Source organism: Ovis canadensis, chromosome 6 (assembly GCF_042477335.2).
Source record: "Ovis canadensis isolate MfBH-ARS-UI-01 breed Bighorn chromosome 6, ARS-UI_OviCan_v2, whole genome shotgun sequence".
In the NCBI taxonomy this organism is placed as follows: Eukaryota; Metazoa; Chordata; class Mammalia; order Artiodactyla; family Bovidae; genus Ovis; species Ovis canadensis.
This window is the reverse complement of record NC_091250.1, coordinates 83,104,104-83,132,022: the sequence shown is the minus strand read 5'-3', so window position 1 is coordinate 83,132,022 and position 27,919 is coordinate 83,104,104. Positions and strand designations below refer to the sequence as shown.

Here is a 27,919-nt window from a genome sequence, read left to right as displayed (position 1 = left end):
CAAAGTGCTTTAGAACTCAGAGGTTTTCTCCCATATTAAAGGCATTAATGGAGACTCGGTTTTCCTTCAAGAAGAAAGATTTTTCATGATTTGTAACTGAAGTGGGAAAAGGTGTCTCAGGTGGTCAGCTCTCTCAAAAAGCTTTTTTCTGCTTGTTTTTTGGCAAACAAATTCTCAGTTGGGAAACATGTATTGTTCATTGTTGTAGATAAAATTTAAGACTCTTTGTAACCTAAGCTTACCTCTTAGAGGCTTCCTGTACACTGCAGCCAGGGTACTGTAATGTTTGGTCTATGCTAACGTGGCTTGCCGGGGGCAGCTGTCGTTCATTCTGACTCTGGGGAGATGTGTTCCACCAAGGCCTCCTTAGATGTGCCTAAGGAGTGGCCCTCCATACTGTGGAGTGGGGAGTTTGGGGAGCTTGGGTTTTGGTCATTCTGGCCCTAAGTAGCAATGTGATTTAGGGAACTGCAAATTATTTCTGTTCATTTAAAAAACAGACACAGGTAAGAAAGAGGCTTTTGTACCCTAGACAATTCATTCCCTTAGAAACAACTGAGAGAGCTGTTCTTAAACATGAATTCAAATTAAAATAAGGAAAGTTGATAAAGTCATGGTGATATGGTCAATACTGATAAAGTTGATAAAGGCATGTGGTCAAGTGCCCCTGGGGCCAGAAAGAGGGTTTGCTACCAAACATTGTTATATATATTTTTCTTTTTCTCGTTTTTCTTTTAAATTTCTGAACTGAGAGGAGATACCATTACACTGACTGTTCAACAAAATTATCAAAAGATAAGACAGTTTCTTCTACTTTTTGTTCAGGTGCCAGATCAGTTAGTTATACAGGAGATGGCTTTGTGCAGAGCCTTTTTCTAAAACATAGACTTTAATTTCAAGGAAAATGACAAAGCATTAAGTACAAAGCCTTTTAAACCTTGAACTTTTCTTTTTAATTTTGCCATGACATAAACTTTAAGAAACTCAAAATGGAATTCCAACAAGGATAAGTAAGACACATTATTTTATTACAAATGAAAAGATATAGAGAAACATTAAAAGTTGTAAACTTTCTAAAATGCACAGTATTTATAAACATTAGAAAAATAGAAAATTTCATGATCACAATTTTTTAAATATTTGAAAATATTTCATATATATTGATGTTATTTTCTACAAAGCTTTATTGGGATGTGAAAACTGTATTTAGTTTGGTTTTATTAAGAAAAATATTTTTGTCTGACATTTTGTATTGTTGATAATACACTAATAGAATTCATTTTCAGTTGAATTATTAAAAATGAACTAAAGTGACAAACTGAGAGCAAAAAACAATTTATGAAAACTGATGACTAATGGTCCTTATCAGTCTAATATTAAGACTATGAGAATTAAAATGTTTCAGAGACCTGAATTGTATTGAATGCCTCAATGTCAGGGATAAACGTGAGTACTTTCCGTATATATATATTTGATTTCACACCCTTAAAAATGTTAACTGCATGCTGCCAAATCTAGAGGCTTTTATGAATATTTGGAAATCTGAACTAAAAATTAAATAATTAACCATTGATCTAAGAATAAAATTTTAAGTTAGAAAATAAAATGAAACTATTACGTTTACAGAATTAGGAAAGGCTTTCCTTTTGGCTGTGTGAAGACAGCTTTGTGATCCTTAATGATACACGTACAGATTTTCACATAATAAATCTTAAGGTATCTGAGATAAAGTGTATATATATTAAAATATATACATTTGAAAGTACCAGTTAAGACTAACACAGTTAGTCTGAATATAGGGATCCAGCATTTTATTCCTCCTTAGACAACATCTTCCTATTTGGGAAAAAGTATTCTGGGTTTTGGATTTGCAAAATTTTGGTTTTTCAATGCATATGCCCACCAGAGATTTTTAGAGTTTTTCAAATGTTTCATTGTTTCTCAATACATTTCAACTCATTAGATCTTTCTGAGTCTTTCTCCTGGGCATATGTGTCAACACCAGTTCATTATCCATCCCAGGGTACACATGGTTTCTTGTATTCCAGGAACCTTCAAGCCGGGCACAATATACCAAGGGCAAAGCTTTGTAACAGGTGACCTTGAGGAAATACCTGAAACCAAGATTCACTTAAACGGAGGACTACCTTGGAGTCAGGTTGGATGCCCACTAAGAAGGTGTCCTGGAGAAAGCAACAGTTTTCAACAGAAAAAAAGAAAAACTTTAAATGAATTTCTACAACTTTTAACCACTACCTTTTTAGAAACCACGTTTTCTATGAACACAAGCTTGTGGTTATAACTTATGAATCTGATATACAATTTAGATGAAACAGCAATCAACAGAGTAAACATATATTTGACCTGAGGTATCAACCCATGAATCTTCCATGGATTATCAATTTTCAAATATTTGGAAGGCACTGAATTGCACTCAACACTGCGTGTGTGCTAAGTCACTTCAGTCATGTCCAGCTCTTTGCAACCCCATGGACTGTAGACTGCCAGGCCCTTCTGTCCATAGGATTCTCCAGGCAAGGACACTGGAGTGGGTTGCCATGCCCTTCTCCAGGGGATCTTCCTAATCCAGGGATTGAACCTGTGTTTCTCATGTCTCCTGCATTAGCAGGCTGGTTCTTTACCACTAGCGCAGCCCCTATGCTAAACAGACTATACCAGCACTTTAGAACGTTGCAGTCATCTCAGGTCATGACTGTGGACGTCAGTAATAGTTCAGCGAAACTGTGGAAATGCTCAAGTCACTTTAATGGAATTCTGAAGAAATTACCCAGGACAGACTTAAGCTAGATTACAAACAAATAAAACTACTAACATTTGAGGTTAGAGAAGAAAAATCCAGTCAAACTGAAGGGTTTTTGGGGTTAGGATTTTTTTGAGAGAAATAACTTTGGTCTAGAAATAATATAGCTAATTTCTTTTCCATTAAATTAATGAGTGATGAGTAATCTACCCATTAACAGTAAAGACCACCAAAATTGTTACTTCTCCCGTGCACTTGAAGATAGGAAAATTTTATGCAGGCTTTAAACATGAAAATATATTTCCCTGTACTAAGGTCTTAGTATTTTACCCTGAGGTCTTAGTATTTTGTTTTCGAAGAAGTTAACCCACCTTCCTATTCTCCCCAGATAATTACAATAAAATGTATAGAAAGCATGGCCAGGATGAAATTCAACAGAAAAAGACAATCTACCACTTACTGTGGTAGGATGCTGCTGCTAAGTCGCTTCAGTCATGTCCGACTCTTTGCGACCCCACAGACGGTAGCCACCAGGCTCCCCCGTCCCTGGGATTCTCCAGGCAAAAAACATTGGAATGGGTTGCCATTTCCTTCTCCAATGCATGAAAGAGCAAAGTGAAAGTGAAGTCGCTCAGTCATGTCAGACTCTCAGCGACCCCATGGACTGCAGCCCATCAGGCTCCTCCATCCATGGGATTTTCCAGGCAAGAGCACTGGAATGGGGTGCCACTGCCTTCTCCTAAATTATTCCTGCTGCTGCTGCTGCTGCTAAGTCGTTTCAGTCGTGTCCGACTCTGTGCGACCCCATAGATGGCAGCCCGTCAGACTCCTGTGTCCCTGGGATTCTCCAGGCAAGAACACTGGAGTGGGTTGCCATTTCCTTCTCCGTGGTAGGATATGTATATTTTTTAAAGGTTAGTAACCAATTATAATTTCCTTAATAAAGGTCAAAGTGCCAGATTTCAAGAGGACAATTATGATAACTTATTCAGGTCTTTCATAAAGATTTTTCTATTTAGTTTGTGGAAAACCCCCCCTTTGGGGATTAAACCTTTGAGAAAAATTGAAGTGTATAATATAATGCTAAAATAATGTAGCAATTACTCTTTGAAAGTCTCTACATCAAAAAGAAAAATGACACTTGGGATAATAACAAAAGTAAAAAACAAAATTAATATAGAGAACTCCAAAGCTGAAATCACTTGTACTTCTTCAGAAACTCAGTTGTGTCTTATATTGTTCAGGTCTGAATTAAAAGAACCCATGAACATAATCATGTGCATTTGTTTTTGTGAAAAGGAAAAATACTTTCATTTACCTAAGGTAGTAAGTATTTCTCTCTTCCATTCTCCCATTTTAATTGTTAATAAATCTGTGATATGTCAATAAATTACAACTTATGAGCCCGTTGTGGGCACATGTGTCTTGCAGTCTAGCATACCACCGAGCAGATTTCCAACATGTGTATGTTCTTTAACGCTCTTCCCTTTAGCTCTTTAGTTCAGAAAGAAGGAAGTTGTAGAGCGAGGGGAAGCATCAGTGATCTCACTTCTCAGTCTTGATAATTTGAAACTATGACTCATTAGAGAGTGATGGCTGATATTCTGCTTGTCAGTACACAGTTGAGTTTACCTAAGAATTACTGAGAGACTGAGAATAGCAGCCAAAGAAACGAAGAGCCACCTGGCAGAGTCACGCACACTGTGACCAGAAGAAAGAGATTATTCTGAGAGTTATCTAATTCTTTGACTTCTTTCATGCTTAGGGAGTGTTTCAAGTGTGCAGAAATGAAAAACAGCAGAAGTCTTCTGGACCAAAACTTTGATTTTTCAAACTTGATGGCTAAAAGTGAAGGCATTTTTATTTGGCCTCATGTGTACATTATGAGTTAGAACTTTAAAAATGCCAGCTTTCCTTATATTTCTTTCAAGAATCAGGTATTCCTTCTCCTCTCCAAGTGTCTCCTGCTGGTTAAAGTCCAGGCTTCTAGGGATTTTGACCAGTCCTGCTATATAAGGTAATGTCATCATCGAATCCTGGGACTGAACAGTCTGTGTTCTCTAGTAAGACATATTTGTCTTCACTGCCATTTGCAGAGAGGACTTCTTTCTGAGTAGTGGATGTCAGGTCACTCCAGGTAATGTTAATGTTTTTAAAAGCATGTAGAAGGAAGATGCCATTGATGATGGTGAAGAACCCACTCAAAGTCCCGATGACATCTCCAGCATTCATGCCATACCATTCTTGGAATAAGATGGCGGAGCAAGTCACCACCATGGATGTGAACAACACATAATAAATGGGAGTCACAAGAGATGTATTAAAGGTGTCCAGTGCTTTGTTGAGATAGTTGATCTGTGTCGTCACTGAAAGCACAAGTACAGCCAACAAAACAAAGACCAGGGGATGCTTATAAACGGGCTTCCATTCCAGTAGTTCTTTGATGGCAATTCCCAGGCCCTTGACAGAGGAAACTGAAAATGCTCCAATCAATGAACAGATTGATATGTAGACCAGTATGTTGGTCTGTCCTTTCTTGGGTGCCACAATCAAAATTAGTACCAAGGAGATCACAGTTATGATCACAGCAAAGCAGATAAATCCTGTTAGAAGGAGAGAAGAATTAGACTTTAGAAAATGCCAACAGGGTCAGGTCTTTGTGAAATCTTGTTAGTCATGAGTTTAGGAGCGTAAGTGTTTTAGAAAGAGAACCACGATCAAATTAAAAACAGGAACAGCAACAACATGTTACTGCATGGCTTTTGATATCTCACAATGGACTTTCACAGACATATTTGAACCTCACAGACAACACTATAAGGTACAGCAGGTATTGCCTGATTGACTTTATTTTCAGAATGAGGAAGATGTCAGAGTTTGGGTTGGAATATATGCCTTTCCCCTCTCCAATTCCCATTTCTTCCCTTCATTCTCTGAAGTGAAGCACGGACACAAAAATAAGCTGCGGCACCTTTTCAGAAGGCTGGTACTACTCAGAAGGCTTGTACTATATCTCAACCCACAGACAGGCTTGCAGGAAGCATATTATAATATTATTACAAAGTCATGTGATGAGAGAAAGTGGAGCAGAATTTGAGTGTCTCTTTCGGTTGAATTACAGACCTGGGTCTCTCAATTTCATTTCCATTTCATGCAGAGTAGCAACTTTCTCTTCTTGTGGGGCATGGATAACCATCACAGTTGATCCCAATATACTTAATATGCAGCCTATTTTCCCATGAATGTTCAACTGCTCATTTAAAAAGTACGAAGACAATATTGCACTGTGGGAAGAAGGAAAAAAAAAATCACTCTTATTCAATTATCTTTGGATTCCATAGCAGCTCAGTTGTCAGGCTGTGGTGTGAACCAGTCTGTATCTCAGTCAACTGCTTGGAATATGCTACGGGACACTGAAAACCCCACTTAGCTTGCTTGCTTTATTTATGTGTGTGTGAAGTTTGTTATATATTACTAAATTTGTATTTAGAAAAATTTCTACCATTTGTCAAACTTTAAGATTAACATTTAAAAAATCATTGGTAGTTTGCTATTTTAAAAAAATTTCATGGGAGTATAGCTGATTTACAGTGTTCTGTTAGTTTCAGGAATACAGCAAAGTGAATCAGCTATTAAATATGCATATGTCCACTCTTTTTTAGATTCTGTTCCCATATAGGCCATTACAGAGTATTGAGTAGAGTTCCCTGTGCTATACAGTAGGTTCTGATTAGGTGTCTATTTTATATATAGTATATATATGTCAATTCCAGTCTTCCAATTTATCCCTTCCTCTCCCTTCACCTTCTGGTAACTGTAGGTTTATTTTCTACATCTGTACTCTGGTTAGCTTTAAAACTCAGAAAAGATGATTAATCAAATCTGCTTAATTGCTTTTATATCTAAAACGTCATAATAGGCATTCTGTACACCTGAAAATTTCCCATGACCTTCTAAGAGGTCCCACTCAATTTGTTTTCAATTTCCCCATCTTCTGTAAAGTCAAAGTAGAAGATATTTTTACATCTTACTGGCATGATACATTTAGAACATGCATGCTCATGAAAGCTTCAAAAAAAGATATAAACCTAAAGAAGAATTAACTCTGCTCTTCAGGGCCAGTATTTAGCTAGTACACACAAGTACAACCAAATGGCTTGTCAAAATACTGAAATATTTCCTTACCAGCTGCTATTGCCCTGATACTTTCACCTATCCAATGCTCCCACTGCTTAGGTTGCTATGGCCTCAGGAAGTTCTAGATTGGCACCACGATGGACACAGATTATGCCTTCCTGCTGTTCAACCACTAGGTCGGCTGTGGTCCCTTCTCCTTATGCCCTGGCACTCCCACCAGTGGGTAGGCCTAGTCATAAACCTTCTTCTAGAGGTTGATAATGGAGATAAAAGGAAAAGACAACAAACACAATAGTTGCTTAGTTACAAAATAAAACAGTTCATGGGCTCATGGAACACATTCATTTGGGATCATAATAACGATCAACTCAAGATATATTAGATCCACTTTCTATTGACAGGAAAATGACTCCTGCTTGCAGGACTAAAAGAAACTAAGATGTCTCCAAACAGAAGTAATTCAGCATCAATGCAAGAGTTTTAGTAAAGAGCTGAAATTTAACCCAAATATCATGCTTTTTAAAGTCCTCTGATAACTATGGTCATTAACCACTATGACAAGAGAAAGCATAAAGAGGGTTGTGGCAATTTGTTCAGGCAAGAGGGGAAAAACTGCTTGGCTTCACTGAATCATCACAAAGAAAACACACAATTACCTTAAGTTTGGCAGGAAGACACTCCATTTCTTATTTCTACTGCTATTTATTGTGGAATCTTCTTAAATTATTTTTGTGATTTTCAAAATTTTGCTTTGATGATACGCTTAGTAATCTATTTCTTGTGGGTTATGTGAATCATGGTATTAAAATCTCTGCAGAAACCAAGTTCCTTACTGCTCACATACCTTATAAGAACACTCAGAGCGCCCAGTGAGGTGACCAGAGTGGCAGGAGCGAAAGCATAAGCTGCAAAATTCACCACCTCTCCTGCTCCCACTGGAAAGCAAGCAGCAGTGTTAATATAAAGGACAGGCACGTGTATTCAACAACTGACACAGGCAAAACAGTAGTCTTTTATCCTGAAGACGCTCATATCTAATGAAAAGGAATAATTTAACTTCTTTTAGGGAAGGTGGGGAAAGTTTGGTATTAAAAGGTTCCAGATAAACCATAACTACCTGATGATGCAAACTCACTAATGCAAAAAGTGGTGACAGGGAAATATCTATTTTAAAAGACCTTCAATAAAGATTTTAGTTACTTTAGTACCAGAAACATAGTTGGTCACTCTGCTGAAATCTGGTAGAGGCAGGCTTTGAAGTGAGCAGAGAATTATTGTTTGCTCAAGAATACCTACTATTGGGCAAATTAACAATAAAGCAACTTGTAAAATTAGAACACTTTCTAGAGGTGTACAGTCCAGTCAGGGTTAGGCAGAGATACCCACAGGCCTGTGTAGTCAGCCAGCCCTGGATTTCAGGGGATCTACAAGCAAGTAACAGTATCTTAGCTCAAGTCCTAATAATGTGCTCCTGAAGGCCTTTTCTTATTTGAGCAACTCCAGACTTCCATGAGATAGGGAGATGCAATTAACTTTGAGAGCAATGGAAAATCCCTCTAAGAGTTGGGTTCTTGTATTGAGGGCAGATTATTCTCCTGGGTCACCACTGAATGCTTGCCCACAGAATGTAGTATTTCACACCGCAACTATGCCAAGCACATACTTCTTGTTGAGAGAGTTCTGGAACAGATAAAAGACACCAGTACACTTTTTCTTTTTCCCTCTGGCTGCTATCCACGCCACTCCCAGCCCCTACCCCATCCCCAGCCAGATCTGCAAGAGTAATCAGCTTCAAAACATCGTAGAAGAAATAGAAACATACAGAATGGAACAATTAGGAGACTGTGCATAATAGCAACAATGGTGGTTTTCTTGGAATCATAAGCAATGAAATAAAATTCATATTTTATGGCAAGATGAGAAAAATGTAAACATAATTTTTTTCCCCATTTGGGCTCCCTCTCCCCTTTAGTGTGTCTTGTGCATTAACCAGACCTCCTTAGCAGATATCCTTCCTCCTTAATCTTGAAGGGCCCACTACCTTCTTTGTACGTGCATCTCTGGATTGTGTAAAGTGTACATTATACAGCACTTAATGTACAGCCTCCTGTCTTGAAAAACTAATAAAACTGTGCTTTGATCTCTAATGGGCAGAATAGTTTGCTGAGAGGCTGTTCTCAAGTTATAATTCTCAATTTGGCTTGAATAAAATTTTCCATTTCTTTTTTAGACTGACTAGTTAATTTTTCATCAACATAAGCTTTCTTGAATATCTCATTATTTATATTTTTATCATGATAGCTTTCCAGGAAAATACTGACTTCATGAAGTACTGTGTGTTTGTCTCTAGGTAAAAATCTCTAATGTTGAAGACAGTGCTTTTCTCTCTTCAATACTTGTAGAAACCATGTGCATGGTGAGAATACAATTACAAACGTAGCCATATAATATTCTTCTACTTATTATTGCATAGGTAGAGGGTGGGAAGATACGAGAGAGAAAGTAAAGGAAGAGAATCATCCAAGTATTTATTTGGAATCTTCCCAGTAGGGTCCCTGACAACAGTTACTCAAATGAAGTAAGAAAACAAATGTGGAAACACCTTAAAAATTGCAAAAATTGAAAAAAATTGAAATTATCTTTATTCATCTTGTAAGCAGATAGGGTATGGGTTTCCCAAAGGAAAAGAATGAGATACAGCTTTTTGATGTAAGAGAAGCCATCTTAGGCCTAAGCTATTGTGTGCTCTAAGCCTGGCCACAGTGCTTGTCCTTGAACAGGCCTCAGTAATTAACGATCTTAAAGGAACAAAAGGACAAACTGTTATCAGGCAAGAAAAGTAACAACAGTAAAGATGATAAATTGGTTGTAAAGACTCCCAATTCTGGTTCAGTGGAAAGGTTAGTCTAAAGTACTTTCTTGAGCTATTTTGCAGAGTTTAAATCCCCTCCACCACTAGATCCATTTGAACCTAAGGAATGATATTGAACTTGCCCAACCCTCATGACTTCTATAAACTAGATAGAAGCCTTAGCTTGGAATTTATCAACCTTCATCCCATTTCTATGTTGGATTCTCTGCTCAAGCCCTCCATGAGTATGCACATACTTTGAGCTTGAAACTTTCCCAATTTGCTGTTTGGGGAGACAGTGCTTTGGGAAAGATCCCCAGAATTCTTACCTGCTTCAAGTAACAAATCCTTTTTTCTTCTTATCTTTGGTTTGGTTGTGTCTTTTGACACCCACCAAGAGGCAAAACCCAGTTTTGAGGTAACAAGCCTTTTAGATACCACCATTTGTTAAAAAAAAAAAAAGTTATCCAGTTCTTTAAGAGAATCTCAAAAATACTGAAATGTTTTACTTGGTGCAGGAAAACTGATGGAAGTTTAAAGGCTGCAGAGGGAGATGGCTGGCAAGTGTGTGAAACTACAATTTATGAGGTCCTTTCTCTGGAAGTTTAAGGCTTGGAATTTGAAAGAGTTCAGAGGAGTTAGCAGGGAAATATAAATCTGCGAAAGTGCTTGAGAGATAACACTGCCTTCTCTCTGGATATCACATTAATGAAAGTGCTTTCACCTCATACAGAGTTTCATTTAATCCTCCAGCAAGTCTAGGAGAAGGGAGAATGCTGACAATCTTCATCTCCTCTCTGTTCAGAACTAAGCAGCCCAAGGGGATTTTCATTTATCTACGTTTTGGTCCTTGCTAGGAAAGTTACCCACTCTATGCAGCTAGAATAGTCACATATAGAATTAGGAGCCAGGGAAATGTAGGAGGGAAGCATTTTCATCAATTATTATGGGGAATAAAATACAAGAGAAGGAGAAGTTTGTGATAAAACATAAGATTTCAGATGATAAGTTTTTTCCTGGCATTCCAAGACAGTATTGAGAACATGAGGGTGGGAGGAAGACAGAATAAAAATTAATTCTAAATTCATAGGACTTACTTTACATATAAGACATTATGCCCACACAAAAACTTCCAGACTTATATGCCAGCCTTACCAGTTGGATAAACTGATCAATTTGAACAACTGCATGTAATTTATTCATCATTTTGCAAGCAAACACCATTCTTGGCATTATGGACTCACTTGAGAGTAATCCTGCCCACCAGAGCCATTCCTTGAGGTAAGAATGTCCACCTTGTCCTAGGAAAATGATGAAAATAGAAATTAAGTTCTAAAGTGGAAGAAGAGGGTTTGGGGAGTTAACTTCTATAAAAGGTACCAGAATATGGTTGGAAAAAGCAAGACTTAAGGCCTACTCAGTATATCTCATCTTTTAGCTTACTTACTCAGTCATTTCTAGAGATCTCCTAAAGTTTTCTTTATGTTGCCTTTGATTTCTATAGAAAATAAGTTTTCTTCATTTGCAGGAAAATTAGTCATGAGGTTTATTATTGTCAACTCAAAAAAAAATGCAAACCTAAAAACAGAATTATGTTCTATTTGGTGGATTTGCTGAGGGCTTAAGTCTTGGAGGCAGCCTCTCAGATAATTCTGAGGGCCTGCTCTGAATAGGAAAGGGAAGAACCAGGATATATAGGAGTTTTGTGGGGGAAAAAAACAAAAAAAAAAACAAAAAACAACCAAAACCAACCAAACAAACAAACCCCAGATAGTTGGAACATCAAAAGATTACTGTTAATTAAAAAAAAATGAATTTAGCACTTTTATTTGTATGGGAAGATGTAGGAGTTTGGCTCACTGGAATCATTCCTTTGGTATGCACCTTAAGTATTTAGGGCCAGTATCTAGTGCTCTCCATCTTGAATCCCCTCAGGCTGCACTGTCTGCTGGTGGTGGCAGTCACTAATGCCTTGATGTCAGCAGTATCCTTTGTTTACTGATATGGAAGGTGACATTTTTTGTCTAAACTATTTATGCCATTCAGAGGTGTAGATCTCTCTCTCTCTTTAGTCGCTAAGTCGTGTCCGACTCTTGCGACCCCATGGACTGTAGCCTGCCAGGCTCCTCTGTCCATGGGATTCTCCAGGCAAGAATACTGGAGTGGGTTGCCATTTCCTTCTCCAGGGGATCTTCCTGACCCAGGAATCGAACCCAGCTCTCCTGCTTTGCAGGCAGATTCTTTACCAACTGAGCTATGAGGGAATAGAGAGAATTATAAGCCCTAAATGCTTTATTTTGGCCACAATTAAAGACAGAACCCTGTAAATATTAAATTAGATTGGTACCAAATGAAGACATTAAAGGAAAGAATTTGGCTGACATAAGAACTTTTGAAATTTTGGATAGTCAATGAGAGAATAACTAGTATTAGCCAGTTGGACTCGACTCTACCTTTTGGCACCACGAAACTGAATTTGTGTCAGTTGTCCTTCAGTCGCTCAGTTGTGTCTGACACTTTGTGACCTCATGGACAGCAGCATGCCAGGCTTCCCTGTCCATCACCAACTCCTGGAGCTTGCACAAACTCATGTCCATTGAGTCAGTGATGCCATCCAACCATCTCATCTTCTGTCATCCCCTTCTCCTCCTACCTTCAATCTTTCCCAACGTCAGGGTCTTTTCTTTGCAATGAATCAGTTCTTTGCATCAGGTGGCCAAAGTATTGAGGATTCAACATCAGTCCTAATGAATATTCAGGACTGATTTCCTTTAGGATGGACTGGTTGGATCTCCTTGCAGTCCAAGGAACTCTCAAGAGTTTTCAACAACACCAAAGCTCAAAAGCATCAATTTTTTGGTGTTCAGCCTTCTTTATGGTCCAACTCTCAAATCCATACATGACTACTGGAAGAACCACAGCTTTAACTATACGGACCTTTGTCAGTAAAGTAATGTCTCTGCTTTTTAATATGCTGTCTAGGTTTGTCACAGCTTTTCTTCCAAGGAGCAAGCATCTTTTAATTTCATGGCTGCAGTCACCATCTACAGTGATTTTGGAGAAAATCAAGAAAATAAAGTCTGTCACTGTTTCCATTGTTTCCCCATCTATTTGCCACGAAGTGATGGGACCAGATGCCATGATCTTCATTTTTTGAATGTTGAATTTCAAGCCAGCTTTTTCAATCTCCTCTTTCACTTTCATCAAGAGGTTCTTTAGTTCCTCTTCGCTTTCTGCCATAAAGGTGGTGTCATCTACATATCTGAAGTTATTGATCTTCCTGGCAATCTTGATTCCAGCTTGTGCTTCATCCAGCCTGGCATTTCACATGGGACGCGGGCGCCGCCCCGAGGACCAGACGACAAAGGCCGGGCACGCAGCCGGGCCCCCAGGAACACCAGCGCGGGATCCCACCGCCACCCGCACGCGAGGGCGGTCCCGTGACGCCTGGGGCGCCGGCCGGCCCCGGCCATCCCCGGAGCATGGCCCACGACCCGGCATATAAGTTAAATTAGCAGGGTGACAATATACACACTTGACGTACTTCTTTCCCAATTTGGAACCAGTCTGTTGTTTCATGTCCAGTTCTAACTGTTGCTTCTTGACCTGTACACAGGTTTCTCAGGAGGCAGGGAAGGTGGTCTGGTATTCCCATCTTTTTAAGAATTTTCCATAGTTTGTTGTGATCCACAGTCAAAGGCTTTAGCATAGTCAATGAAGCAGAAGTAGATGTTTTTCTGGAATTCTCTTGCTTTTTCTATGATCCAGCGGATGTTGGCAATTTGATCTCTGGTTCCTCTGCCTTTTCTAAATCCAGTTTGAACATCTGAACTTTCTCTGTTCATGTACCATAGGCCTGGTTTGGAGAATTTTGAGGATTACTTTGCTAGCATGTGAAATTAGTGCAATTGTGTGGTAGTTTGAACATTCTTTGGCATTGCCCTTCTTTGGAACTGGAATGAAAACTGACCTTTTCTAGTCCTGTGGCCACTACTGAGTTTTCCATATTTGCTGGGATACTGAGTACAGCACTTTCACAGCATTATCTTTTAGGATTTGAAATAGCTCAGGTGGAATTCCATCACCTCCACTAGCTTTGTTCATAGTGATGCTTCATTAGGCCCACTTGACTTCACATTCCAGGATGTGTGGCTCTAGGTGAGTGATCACACCATCCTGGTTATCTGGGTCATTAAGATCTTTCTTTGTATAATTCTTCTGTGTATTCTTGCCACCTCTTCTTAATATCTTCTGCTTCTGTTAAGTCCATACCATTTCTGTCCTTTACCGAGCCCATCTTTGCATGAAATGTTCCCTTGGTATCTCTAATTTTCTTGAAGAGATCTCTAGTCTTTCCCATCCTATTGTTTTCCTCTATTTCTTTGCACTGTTCACTTAGGAAGGTTTTCTTATCTCTCCTTGCTATTCTTTGGAACTGCATTCAGATGGATATATCTTTCTTTTTCTCCTTGCCTTTCAGTTCTCTTCTTTCTCAGCTAATTTGCCATTTCATCTTTTTGCATTTCTTTTTCTTGGGGTTGGTTTTGATCACCACCTCCTGTACAATGTTATGAACTTCTGTCCATAGTTCTTCAGGCACTGTGTCTATCAGATCTAATCCCTTGAATCTATTTGTGTCTAGTGTACTGAAAAGGACAAAAACCTTTCTTAAGATACTCAGGGAATTATCTTCCCACTCTTGTAATTTTTTACCTTAACCACATGAATTAACCACCTATTTATGATTTTTTCCTTACAAAATTTGCAAATAACTAAATTGGAATATTAAAATATGATTTCATATGCTGTTTTAAAAAAACTTAGTATCAGAAATACTTTCTCAGCTCTTAATTAATAATTGAGCATTCTAAAGTCTGGTATATTATTATTAACCTGTATGAGACCATATAGACACTCAAACATATAGTTTCTAGTTTTTTTCTTATCATTAAATAAAAGCCTTAAGTATTATAAACATCCAGGTATGTAAATCTAGGTTGAATTCTTATTCACTCATTTTTCTTTTTTTAAACTCTTTTACTGTATAGGCCATAATGCTTATATTAGATGTGTTTAATTCTTTTTTTTAAGACATTGAAATATACTTGATTTATAATTTTGTGTTAGTTCCAGGTATATAGCAAAGTGATTCAGTTATATATATATATTTCAGATTAATTTCCATTATAGGTTATTACATGATATTGAATGTAGTTCTATATGCTATACAGTAAATATTTGTTGCTCATCTATTTTAGGTACAGTAGTTTGTGTCTCTTAATATCATACTTCTAATTTATCCTAATTTATCCCCTTCCCTTTGGTAACCATAAGTTTGTTTTCTATGTCTGTGAGTCTGGTTCTCTTTTATTTATATATATATATATTCATTTGCATTATTTTGTAGATTCCACATATAAGTAATATATATTTGTCTTTCTCTGTTTGACTTAGTATTACATTCTCTAGGTGCATCTGTGTTGGTGTAAGTGGCAAGATTTAATTCATTTTTATGATTGGGTAATATTTTGTTATATTTATATATCCCATCTTCTTAAGCCAATCATCTGTTGATGGGCACTTGGGTTTTCTACATGCCTTGGCTTTTGTAAATAGTGCTGCTTTGAACACTGGGGTGTATTTATGTCTTTTCAAATTAGAGTTTTTGTCTTTTTGAATATATGCCCAGGAATGGGACTGCTGGATCATATGGTAACTCTAATTTTAGTGTTCTAAGAAACCTCCAATCGTTTTCCATAGTGGCTGTACCAATTTACCTTCCCACCAACAGTATGGGAGGGTTCCCTTTTCTCCACATCCTCTCCAGTCATTTGTCTGTGGACTTTTTAATGATGGCCATTCTGACCAGGGTGGGATAATACCTCACTATAGTTTTGATTTGCATTTCTCTGATAATTAGTGATACTGAACATCTTGTCATGTGTCTCTGGGTTATATGAATGTCTTCTTTGGAAAAATGTCTATTTAAGCATTCTGCCATTTTTTGATTGGGTTGTTTGTTTTGATATTGAGTTGTATGAGCTATTTGTATATTTTTGATGTTAACTCCTTGTTGGTCACACTGTTTGCAAATACTTTCTCCTATTACATAGGTTGTCTTTTTTGTTTTGTTGATGGTTTCCCTTACTATGCAAAAGCTTTAAGTTTGATTAGGTCCTATTTGTTTAGTTTTGCTTTTATTTTTTTGCCTTGGGAGACTGATATAAAAATATTGCTATGATTTATGTCCAAGAATGTTTTGCCTATGTTCTCCTCTAGGAGTTTTATGGTGTCACATCTTATATTTAGGTCTTTAAACCATTTTGAGTTTATTTTTGTATATGGTGGTGGTGGTGAAGTCACTCAGTCGTGTCCGACTCTTTGCGACCCTGTAGACTGTAACCTACTAGGCTCCTCCATCCATGGGATTCTCCAGGCAAGAATACTGGAGTGGATTGCCATTTCCTTCTCCAGGGGATCTTCCCGACCCAGGGATCGAACTCAGGTCTCCTGCATTGCAGGCAGATGCTTTAACCTCTGAGCCACCAGGGAAGCCCTTTGTATATGGTGTGAGGGAATGTTCTAATTTCCTTGATTTACATGTAGCTGTCCAGTTATCCCAACACCACATATTGAAGAAACTGTCTTTTCTCCATTATATATTCTTGCTTGCTTTATAATAGAATAATTGACTGTAGATGTGTGGGTTATCTCTGTTCCATTGATCTATATGTCTGCTTTTGTGCCAATATGATGCTGTTTTGATTAATGTAGTTTCATTCACTTCTTAAGATAAATTCCCAGAAGTAGAATTATTAGATTTTTAAGATGGTAACATTTTAAACTTTCCCAAATTTCTCTCAGGAAAATTTGTACCCATTTATATTGCTTCCAGCAATGTTTGAGAAAGCTATTTATTTCTCAAATTCCCTTAGCAGCATAGGGCATTATTTTTTAAAGAAAAACCAAATCCTTAAAATAGTAGGCAACAACTCTGGAGCCCATTGTTACAGAGTTGATATCTCTTTGGATACTAGTGAATTAACATTTACTTAAGTATGTTTATTGGCCACTTACAGTTCTTATTCTGTGAGTTCCTTGTTTATGTGCTTTGTCTTTTTCTGTTAGGTACTAATCTCTTTCTTATCAACTATTGTTGTTGTTTAGTCACACCTAAGTCACGTCTGACCGTTTTGAGACCCCATGGACTGGAGCCTGCCAGGGTCCTCTGTCCTTGGGATTCTCTAGGCAAGAATACTGGAGTGGGTTGCCATTTCCTTTTCCTGGGATTATCAACTATAGTCACTCTATATATTGTGGACCCTAACCACCCTTTGTCATATATTTTGAAATTTTCTCTCCTACATGTCATTTCCTTTTCAGTTTCAGTTAAAGGTGTTTTCAAGTAGGATTTTTTTTTGGTCTTTCCAGATAATCTCTTTCTTCATAAAGAATTGTTTCCTCCTTTATCTTTATGCTTAGGAAGACTTTCTGATTAAAAAAATTATTTTAAATTTAACTTAAACTATGTGAAATCTATTGTGAAAAATGGTATAAAGTAGAACTCTTACATTTTTCTCCTCTAGTTTTTGCCAGTTGTCTCTATACTTTCGATTGAATAATTCACCCTTTCTCTAGTGGACTGAAATGCCACTTTAAAAACTGTGTAATAAACTGCTGCATGGACTTACTCGATTTTTCAATTATCTTTTATTTTGTCTATCTTTTTAAATGCTAAACTATTTTAATCAGTGTCCCCTCAATAGTACTCTTCTATAAACTTGTTTGTGTAATTCATAACCATTTATTATCCTCCATGGATCTTAGAACAATATTTAGCTTTTTAAAGACATTATTCTTGATAAGAATGAATAGAAAATTCATGGCTAATGAAGGACAGTCAAGTAGAGCTAACAGCTCTACTAACAGCTCTGAAATGTCACTGCAAATAGTAACCTAATTCTACTGCTATCCATTTATTGACCTGACAATACTTATTGGGTGCCAACCTCTATGCTAGGGAAGGTTCCTGCTTTTGTGAATCTACTATTGATAAACAAGCCTGTTGACAACAAGTAAATAAATAATAAAAGTACAATGACAAATTATTCCAGGGACAGTGAAGGAAACCCTTAGTGCAATAACAGCAGGGGTGGAGGTGAGTGAGACCTTCCCAAAGAGGATGGTCAAGAAGGCCATTCTGGAGTGGTTATAGTTTAGTTGAAGTCTGAAGGATGAGTCACCAAGCGACAGGCAGGGAGAAGAGAGTTGCAGGCAAAGGAAAGACCTTGAGGTGGGAAGCTGTCCCAGCCATGCTGTGCTCAGTCATTTCTGATTCTATGCTGTCCCCATGGACGGTAGCCCACCAGGTTCCTCTGTCCATGGGATTCTCCAGGCAAGAATACTGGGGTGGGTTGCCATTTCCTACTGCAGGGGATCTTCCTGACCCACGGATTGAACCCCTGTCTCTTGAGGTGGGAAAGAACTTGGTAAATTCCAAGAGCCAGAGAAAAGCAGGTGGCAGGGAGAGTAGCAGAAGATGAAGCTAGAGAGGTAGCGTGGGACACTTTAGGCAGGAGGTGAGGTCAGAGATTGTACAAGGATGTTTGGATTTTACTCTGTGTGCAGAGAAAACCCCCTAATGTGTTTAGCCTGATCTGACTTTAAATCCTGAAATCTCAGACTAAGGAGAAGGAGGTGACAGAGGATGAGATAGTTGAATGGCATCACTGACTCAATGGATGTGAGTTTGGGCAAATTCCTGGAGACAGTGAAGGACAGGGAAGCCTGGCGTGCTGCAGTCCAGAGGGTCGCAGAGTCAGACATGACTTAGCCACTGAACAACAACAAGGTTATGAAAGAATAACTCTTTCCACACGCTAAACCTCTTGAGTTTTAGTTTCACCCTAAAGGAGACACAACTGGTTCAGTCCTGGAAACTGCTGAGAACAGAGATAGGGGCTAAGACAGAGAAAGGGAAATTCTCTGAAATTCTCATAGCACCGTGGTCTTACAATAGGATTATCTCTGCAATTAGAAACTTGAATTCATTAGTTGCATTTGTCTCTTACCAGCTCTAGTGACACCCTTTTTGGCCAGTTGCAAGAGGCCCTTTTTTTTCAAGATGAAACTGGAGCCAATAAAAATACTGGAACTTATTGCCAGTACCAGGCCTATATAAAGGCTGTATTTGTTCTCTGTATTTGTAGAAACGCTCAGGTTGGTTATGCTGGAATTCAGGTCCCTGTAGAGGACAGGAGAAGCCAGCAGCTGTGACACACGTGTGATCTCACACCAAGCCTGGGAGGCATTTGGGCAGCTCAGGGACAGCACATAGCCTGGAAAAAGGGAAAGAGGGAGATGTCAACTGACGAAAGGGAGATGCATTAACATTTTCTTTCTTTATCCAAGAAATAGAAACTTTCTTTCTCTGCTAACACACTTTTTTACTGCCTGATGGGGGCAGTCTCCAGCACGTGATCCACGGGCTGGCAGACACATTCTGCTGGGCTCACACACACAAGTTCTTCACAGTGTTTGCAAAGTGCTTTAGCTGTCATCATCTAAGCATGACAAACTTCACATCAAAGTCTGGATTCCTCTTATTGAATGGAAAGTCTAGCAATACTTGGTTCTCTGCTGGAGCATCAAGGAGCTGTGCGCACTGGCTTGGGCTCAGCAGTTCATTATAGCCCCCTCCCCGGCACATCCACTTCCCTCCATCAGTGTGTTTCCCAGAAAGCATCAGTGTGTGTATAATGCCCGAAAGTAGGAAAGAGCACAGCAACCCCACGAGACTAGAAATCACCATGCTACAAGAAACTGAGCTAACCCACTTGATGTGCATTTCAGAAAATGTGTTTAAAAGTGGGTCTAGTTTTCTAGACCACTTTCCCCATAAAGAATAATTTTTCAAGTCTAATTCACTTCCTCCTTAATAAAACAGACTCTAATAGAAAAATGAATTAAATATCAGTTGGCCTTTTTTTTCTTTCTCTTGAAGAGGATTCAAATAAGCATGTAAATCCACTGAACCAGACCCATTATTATAACTGCCTGTTTTTTGGAGGGGGGAGGAGCTAAATACTAAAACACAGAATGAAAACATTTTATACTGTTTAAGAGATTTTTATAATCTATTCTCCATTTGAAAAGCTGCCAACACAGTGACCCTGTGACTAGGTTTTCTATCTTCTCAACTTTTTTTCCATTTGAAAGACATATTTTCCTAGCGTGACTTACCCTGAACAAAAATGCGCAAAAACAAATTTTAGAATTCAGTGAAATAAAGTCAGCTTTACATCTCAAAACTCTTAAGAAAGCACGTAAACAACAAAAGATAGTTTGACTAAATGTTGTCTTAGAAACAAAACTTTAATAGTGGGATCTGTGCCTCTGGGGCAAAGCAGTATGCGTGCGTGCATGCATGCGTGCTAAGTTGCTTCAGTCTTGTCCAACTCTTTGCAACCATCTAGACTGTAACCCACCAGGCTCCTCTGTCCATGGGATTCCCCAGGCAAGAATACTGGAGTGGGTTGCCATGTCCTCCTGTAGCGGCTTCCCAACCCACAGATCAAACCTGCACATCTTTTGTCTCATGCACTGGCAGGCAGGTTCATTACCACTAGCACCACCTGGGAAGCCCTAGAAGCAGTATGAGTTATGTGAATTTTACCACACATACAGTTGAGAAACAACTATTAAGTTCAAGTCTAGCAAAAGGTAAAATAACTGAATTCAGTTTTTTCATGGTTATTCTTTCATTTATCTCTGTAATTTGAAAATGAACCAACTTTGATTCAGAGATACAGGATAAATTCTGAGACAAGACTTCTAAATATTCCAAGGAGAATTATATTACTTCAGGGATAGTTTACTGTAACTGAGGAGTTTTTCAGGCTGGTTGTTTTAGTAAGGACTGCTGCAAGTTTTCACATAAGCTAGCCGCAGCAACCTAGTCCCGGACACTGTTCATCGCATCTAACCCCCAATTACTACCAAAGTAATTTTTAGTAGTAAGAATTTTGATTACATGAATTTTTGTGAAAACATCTGACTGAACTGGACAGAAAATTCCATGGCTGCATCAGTATCATTTACTATGTAGTTAACATAACCATTCCAAAACTTTATCTCTGGAAACAGTGTGGGTGGATCTCATTCCAGTGAAACAATACTCTTTCTGAACTGTTTACACAGCAAAATGTTTTTTAGGGGGCGTGGGGCAGAGGATGATAAGGGAGCGCAAATAATCTTTGTTGCCTTTTATAAGTTCTCATTGTAAATGAACATTAATGTTGCATGTTTTATGGCAGGAAAAATAATAAAATCTTGTCTAGTTACTGACCTTAGAACTTAAATTGTTTTATGTTTGGGGAGCATATGAAAGAGGGCGGCCACGGCAGATATGAACGAATGAGGGAGTGACTGGTGGGTAGGTGGGTATGGAGTGCTGCAGGGCAGGAGGGGAGGGATGGAGGAAGCGGAATATGTGGGCAGGGACACTGGAGGGTTTCAGAGCAATTAGAGATCTCAAAATTGAGGTAGCTTCTTAAGATTATAGTAAGCAAAATAATTCTCCAGGAGTTTAATCCAAACTTTATCTAACACAGAAAATCTATTACATTCCTTCTTTTTCATTTTAATAGACACTGCCAATAGCCCTATCAAGTATCTAAACCAATTTATACTCCTGTCAGCAAAGAGCATGTATCATTTCTTTAATGTTATGTTATTTTAAATATTGAATAACATTTAGGAAATATGTGTCAGTTATAAAGAAAAAATAATATACACCAATGTATCAACCACCTAATTTAAGAAATAAAACATTACCCCTCAAGGTAACAACTAATCTGATTTTCTGTCTAATAGTCCTTGCTTCAAAAAAAATGATTTCCTGGGACTTCCCTGCTAATCCACTGGTTAAGACTTGGAGGTTCCACTGCAAAGGACATGGGTTCAATCCCTGCTCAGGGAACTAAGATCCTACATGCCATGGGGAATGGCCAAAAGAAAAAAAAAAAGAAAGAAATTTCCCCTATAAGATTATCTTTAAATAATAAATTGTTTTATTTTCTTCTTTTTGCACTTTCTAAAAATGTAATCATATAGTATGCATTCTTTGGTGATTGGCTTGCTTTTGAGGTTTATCATTCTGATGCTCTGACTGTAAGGTTTCCTTTTTTCCCTACTGGTCTGTAGAATTCCACTTTATGACTATCTCACCAGTAGTTTTTCTATTTTATAGTTTGTGGACATTTGGGTAATTTGCTGTGTTTTTGTTTTTACAAACAGTGCTGCTAACGTTCTCAATTATGTTAAACCAAATGAAGTTGATGGTATTTGACAGTTTTTGACTCAACAGAAAATAGCAGTTTCATATGATTCAACCTAAGATGTATCTTCTAGGTACAGGTGTGAATGTCTTCTTACACACACTTAAAAATTTAACAACAAAGTCAAATTTTCTATAGGATTATATGCCTTTTCCCACCTTAAACTCTATTACTGATTGTCTATAATCTTGGGAAAGTTGAGTCATTACTCTTGACTTCAGTTTCTTCATCTCTCAAATGAGGGAGTTTGACTCAATGAGTCCAAAGATCCCTTCAGTACCTTTGGGTTTGATAATAAGCTATCTTGGTTTCCAGAGTAATTTACTTATAATTCTGGTAGTTCATAAATATCACTGACCAGCTCTAAATTCATAGGCACTTGTATCTGGAAGATATCTTAAAGAAACTGATGCCAAGATATTAAGTGACTTGGCAAAGACACGTAACAGCCAAAATCAGGGCCAAATAATCCAATTCCCAGACTACTATTCTATTTCAGAAACATAAGAACAAAAAGTTCAAATAAAGTCAGTTAAAATTTACTGTTGTTTATACAAAGATGAAATGCTTCGAATAGCTTTTTCAAGTCTTATTTGTCTATAAAGAATAATTTGGGGCTCTCCTGGTGGCTCAGTGGTAAAGAATCTGCCTGCCAATGTAGGAGACACAGGAGGATCCCTGTTCCTGGAAGATCCCACATACCTTGGAGCAACTAAGCCTGTGCACCACAACTATTGACCTTGTACTCTAGAGCCTGGGAGCTGCAACAACCGAAGCCTGAGCATCCTAGAGTTTGGGTTGTGTGTAATACAGCAATAGCTGACTGATAGTGGTGGTTTGGTGGTTTAATCGCTAAGTTGTGTCTGACTCTTGCAACCCCATGGACTGTAGCCAGCCAGGCTCCTCTGTCCTTGGGATTTCCCAGGCAAGAATACTGGAGTGGGTTACCACTTCCTTCTCTAGGGGATCTTCCCGACCCATGGATCAAACCCACATCTCCTGCCTTGCAGCCGGATTCTTTACTGCTGAGCCACCAGGGAAGCCCCTAGCTGACTGATACTCTTGCCTGTTTATATTAGCGAAGGAAAGAATGAATGAGATCTCTTCTGTCTCCTACAATTTATTCTCCAAATATCAGCCAGTGTGAATCAGATTACATCACTCCCCTGCTTAATTCCCCATGATTTTTCATGGCAGTTATAACAAAATTTAAATTTCTAATTTTTAAAGAGCTTTATATGTTCTGAGACTTGCTCACCTCTGACATTACGTTGCATTACTCTCTCACTCATTCCCTGAAACAACACTTTTCATTCTCTGATTCAATATATTTTTATTGAGTATCTACCATCTGTCAGGCATTTTCTAGAAGCTGGGGTTACAACTGTGAGTAAAGTAAAATTCCTGGGAAAATAAACAAGTGAACTAAAAACTACAGAATATGTTGACTGCCATGGAAAGGAGTAAAAGCAGCATAAAGGAGTATTTTTTAAGAGGGAGCACTGAATAGAAAAACCTCTCTGCTAAAAGTAAATGCAAACACCCAGATGTGGAAATTTACTTGAGGAGGGTAAAAGGAAGTTTACTAGCCAGGTTGGCTGATGAGAGAAGAGAGATGTTATGAGATGAGGCCAAAGAGTAGTAAGACATAGGCTCAGGTGAAATAAGCCTTTTGTTAAGTCCATCCTTTTGTGTCACTTCTCCTTCCAAAATTCTACAATGGCTTCCCTTTCCATTCAGAAAAAATCCAAAATCCCCACCACAGTCTAAAATGGCCTATAGAATCCCGCCTCCATGTATCTCTGTAACCTCATTTCCTAATTTTCTCCCTTCTTTCTTTTTTTTTTTCCTTCTTTCTTTAATAGGCTTAATTTCTTCTCATCTTAGAAGCTTTTAAGTAAGTAGCCTTCACTTGTTACTTAGTCCTAGTAGTGGCTGGTATGGCTAACTCCTCTTCACTCAACTCTCACCTCCTTAGAAAGACCTTCTCTGCCTTTCCAACCTAATTTCTCACTTTCCACTGTACAATTTAACACTGCCAACCAAACAAATGTCTTCTTACAGCTTAATTATGGCTTTGTAACAACACTGTATATCCACAGATCTATTTCATTTATTCAACAAACTACCATGTGGGTGCTAAGTCACTTCAGTTGTGTCCAACTCTCTGTGACCCTAAGGACTGTAGCCAGCCAAGCTCCTCTGTCCATGGGATTCTTCAGTCAAGAATACTAGAGTGGGTTGCCATTTCCTTCTCCAAGGGATCTTCCAGACTCAGGGATTGAACCTGCATCTCCTGTGTCTCCTGCATTGGCAGGCGGGTTCTTTACCACTAGCGCCACCCGGGAAGCCCAAACTACCATACAAGGCACCATGTTAGGTAACCATTCATCAACACTTAAATTCTTATTATACTTTCTGTGTGCCCAGCCTGTTCTAGGAATGTGGGAGACAGTGATCAACAAGATAGGTAAACAGGTCTCTGTTCTCATGAAAACTGACAATTTTATTGAGAAAACTAACAAAAAGACAATAATAAGGAGGGTAGAATAGGAATGAGAAATAATTTGGAGCAGAAATGGAGAGAAAATTTGGAGAATGAGAAATAATTTTGCTATAAACTGGAAGTTTGGAAATAAACTGTGATAGGACTGGGTAAGGAGCCCATTATTTCAATTAATCCAAATAAAATTGAGCAGATACTGTTGATTTTTTTAAGTTAAAAATTTGTATCTCTAAACAAGATCATCCCACTATCAGTATTTCTAGAAGCCAAATACTCTATGAGGACTGTTGACCATCAGATTTCCTACATAAACTGCTGCAATTAATAACATATTGTTTACTGAACAACCTTTAGTGAAGATTTTTACTAGCTTAGAGCACTTAAATTTCCACACTTAGAGCACTTAAACTTGGAAAAAAAAAACTTATGCTTTTAACTTTCTTGTAGAAATCTGGAGAAAATCTATTTTAGTGTAATATAAAAGAAGCTATATTTTATAGAGAAAATACAGCTTGCCCTGCTAATAAAGTTATATTCATTTGGTGGAATTTTGAGAAATGTTTATGATATGGTTCTTTTAAGAGTAAAATCTCAGAATCATTAACATATACCATTGCATCCAAGAGGCCAGAGAATGTAGATGGGCACCTACAGAAAAACAAAGTCTCAAATAATTTTGTACTTGGTTTGATTCCTAATTATGAAGACTTATTCAATTATTTGGGCCTCTAGGCCCAGACTGTCTTGCAAATCTCTCTGTTCTATTAATAGAACCTCGGTCAACGTTTGACACGTGGGACCTAGGTCAATGTCATTTGAATAAATGAACAAACGAAAAATGGATCCTTTACTCCATGTCAGGTCAGACTCTGAAGTGTTTGCTTCATATGTAATCCCACCTGCATCTACTCCTCAAACTCTAAACTGTAGGAATTATTCTCAATTTACAGATGAAGAAAGACTTAAGGATGGTATCATAGCTGAGAAGATTGCCTGTGAGCTCAGTTGCTTCAGTCATGTCTGATTCTTTGCAACTCCAGGGACTGCAGCCCACCAGGATCCTCTGTCCGTGGGATTCTCCAGGCAAAAGGACTGAAGTGGGTTGCCATTCCCTCCTCCAGGCGATCTTCCTGATCCAGGGATCGAACTGGAGTCATCTGCATTTCCTGCACTGCAGGCAGATTCTTCACCACTGAGTCACCAGGGAAGTTTCACTGATAACAATTCTGGTTTCTCTCAAGTCTTTTCCCCCAGCTGTTGTTCAGTCTCTCAGTCGTGTGCTTAGTTGTGTATCCAACTCTTTGCAACCTCATGGACTGCAGCACGCCAAGGTTCCCTGTCCTTCACCATCTCCCTGATGTTGCTCAAATTCATGTCCATTGAGTTTGTGATGCCCCCAGAGTCCCACACAATTAATTACCACAGTTAACCCTTGGTATTAAACATGGAGGGCTTCCTTGGTGGTTCAGAGGTAAAGAATCAACCTGCCAAAGCAGGGGACTTGAGTTCCATCCCTGGATTGGGAAGATCCTTTGGGGAAGGAGATGGCAACCCACTCCAGTATTCTTGCCTGGAGAATTCCATGGACAGAGGAGCCTGGTGGCTACAGTCCGTGGAGTCACAAAGAGTCTTACAGAACTTAATGACTAAAAAACAATGATTAAACATGGAGCTTGAACATTTCTTGTTGGAACTAAATATATGAGCAAAGCGGGAAAATCATCCCTAAGTTCAAACAAGCAGGGTAATTCACACATCCTCCTTACAGATCCTTGGGTAAACAAGGGTGGATGTGTTAGTAACAGTCCGACTTACTGGTTTAGGAATTCTTTAGACAAAGATTGACTATCTAGGAAATAATTCTAGATCCTACTGCCTTCAAAACCACTTTCAAAACTACAACTTTCTAATAGTTTGTGAATTGTTCAGGCATTTTACTCTGTGTTCGTTCTTTCTCTTCCTGGCATCGTTCTGACTCGTTCACTGCGTTCTGGCTTAAAAACAAAACAAACAATACTTCTCCACATCAAGGAATAAGCTGGGAGAGCCAAGGAAAGAGAAACTCGGGGGGATTTGCCCGCAATTTTGGGAAGGTAGAGTTCTTGCCACGCCTCTCTTTGTCCCCTCCCTCTTTACATCCTTACGGGTAAATCAGAAATCAGCTTTCCTCTGGACTCTGTACAAACTGAAAACTGTGATTTCTCCTGATACAAACTGTCCGCCGCCCCCTACCCGCCTGCCTGGTCCCCAGGTCCTGAGTTTCATCCCGAGTTACATGCGCCTTCGGTACTGAAGTTGTAGAAAGCCCAGGAGCAAAGGGCAAGGGGCGGCGCCCTAAGACTTTACCCGAAGAGGGTGGGGGCAGAAACCCAGGCCACAAAGCAGTGACAAACCAACAAATGATCGCGCCCAGTTCCGGTCTCGGCTTAACCAGCCAAGTGACTCTGCAGCGAGTCAGACGCGAGGCTACTGAGGTTGGAGGCGTTTTCACCTCTCAAAGAAAGAGGAGAGAGGTGGGCAGCCCAGCCTTGTCCAGCCTCCTCCCCCGAGGGTGTTCAGGGCGCCTGACCCTCTACTGTTCTTGAGCTTCGCCAAGCCAGCGCTGTGCGCAAGACTGGACGCCCGCCGGGTCCACGGCCGCGCCCTCTGCCCACGGGATGACGTCGACCACGGACTCTGGAAGTGAGTCTGAGTCAGTGGAAGCGTCTTTCTCGGATGAAACTTGGGAGTCTTCCCACAACACCCTGAACACCCCGTCAAGACACTCAACTCTTCATAATTTATGTGGACCTGTCTTCTGGAGTGGGAGTGGGAAGCCATGTATATCTTGTTCGACTCAGGCATTCCCATAGAGTCTGGCATATTGTTGGCACCAATAAATATCTGTTGACGAGCTGAGTGAATGAATAAATGTATGAATGAGTACGTTAAGAGTCGGCGTTTCCCTTTCTAGACTCCACAAGTACCCGCGACCGCCCGCCGGGTCTCATCGCCACCCGGACGCCAAGTCCTCCGGCCCGGAGCAGACACTCACCTTCTCGGCAGGGCTCTCCGGGCGGCAGCCTCACCTGTGCCCCCATGGCCCCCGACGGGGCTTCCCAGGCGCAGAAGCTCGCTCCTCAAGCACCCGGTTTTCTCCAGCTCCCCATGTAACCGCGTTGGGGCGGAGCTGCGGGGTCTCGGACTGCGGCGCGCAGACCCCGGCCCCGGGCAGCCTCAGCCAATGGGGACGGCGGGGTGGGGCCTCCGCTAGAGCCACGCCCCCGAGCCTCGGGGTTGGGTGCTGATTCCCACAGAGCTGGCGGAGGCTGCAATCCGCCCGCGCA

At 39.4% G+C, this 27,919-nt stretch overlaps 1 protein-coding gene across 1 annotated transcript; it reads right to left on the bottom strand.

Annotated features, from left to right (window-relative positions):
* Positions 1 to 1,007: 1,007 nt before the first annotated feature.
* Positions 1,008 to 27,827, bottom strand: NIPAL1 (NIPA like domain containing 1). The gene is made up of 6 exons (XM_069593083.1): positions 27,628 to 27,827; positions 18,821 to 19,087; positions 10,994 to 11,050; positions 7,743 to 7,833; positions 5,885 to 6,045; positions 1,008 to 5,364 (listed from the first exon to the last, which is right to left on the bottom strand). The coding sequence occupies exons 1-6, from the start codon at positions 27,671 to 27,673 to the stop codon at positions 4,748 to 4,750; spliced, it is 1,239 nt and encodes a 412-aa protein (XP_069449184.1). The 5' UTR covers positions 27,674 to 27,827; the 3' UTR covers positions 1,008 to 4,747.
* Positions 27,828 to 27,919: the final 92 nt, after the last annotated feature.

Coding starts and splice junctions, on each gene's coding strand:
- NIPAL1 (XM_069593083.1), bottom strand. CDS start 27,673: ATGGGGGCACAGGTGAGGCTGCCGCCCGGAGAGCCCTGCCGAGAAG. Junction 19,088..27,627: donor CGGAGAGCCCTGCCGAGAAG/GTGAGTGTCTGC, acceptor CCCTTTTTCCAG/GCTATGTGCTGTCCCTGAGC. Junction 6,046..7,742: donor GCTCTGAGTGTTCTTATAAG/GTATGTGAGCAG, acceptor TTCTTCCCACAG/TGCAATATTGTCTTCGTACT.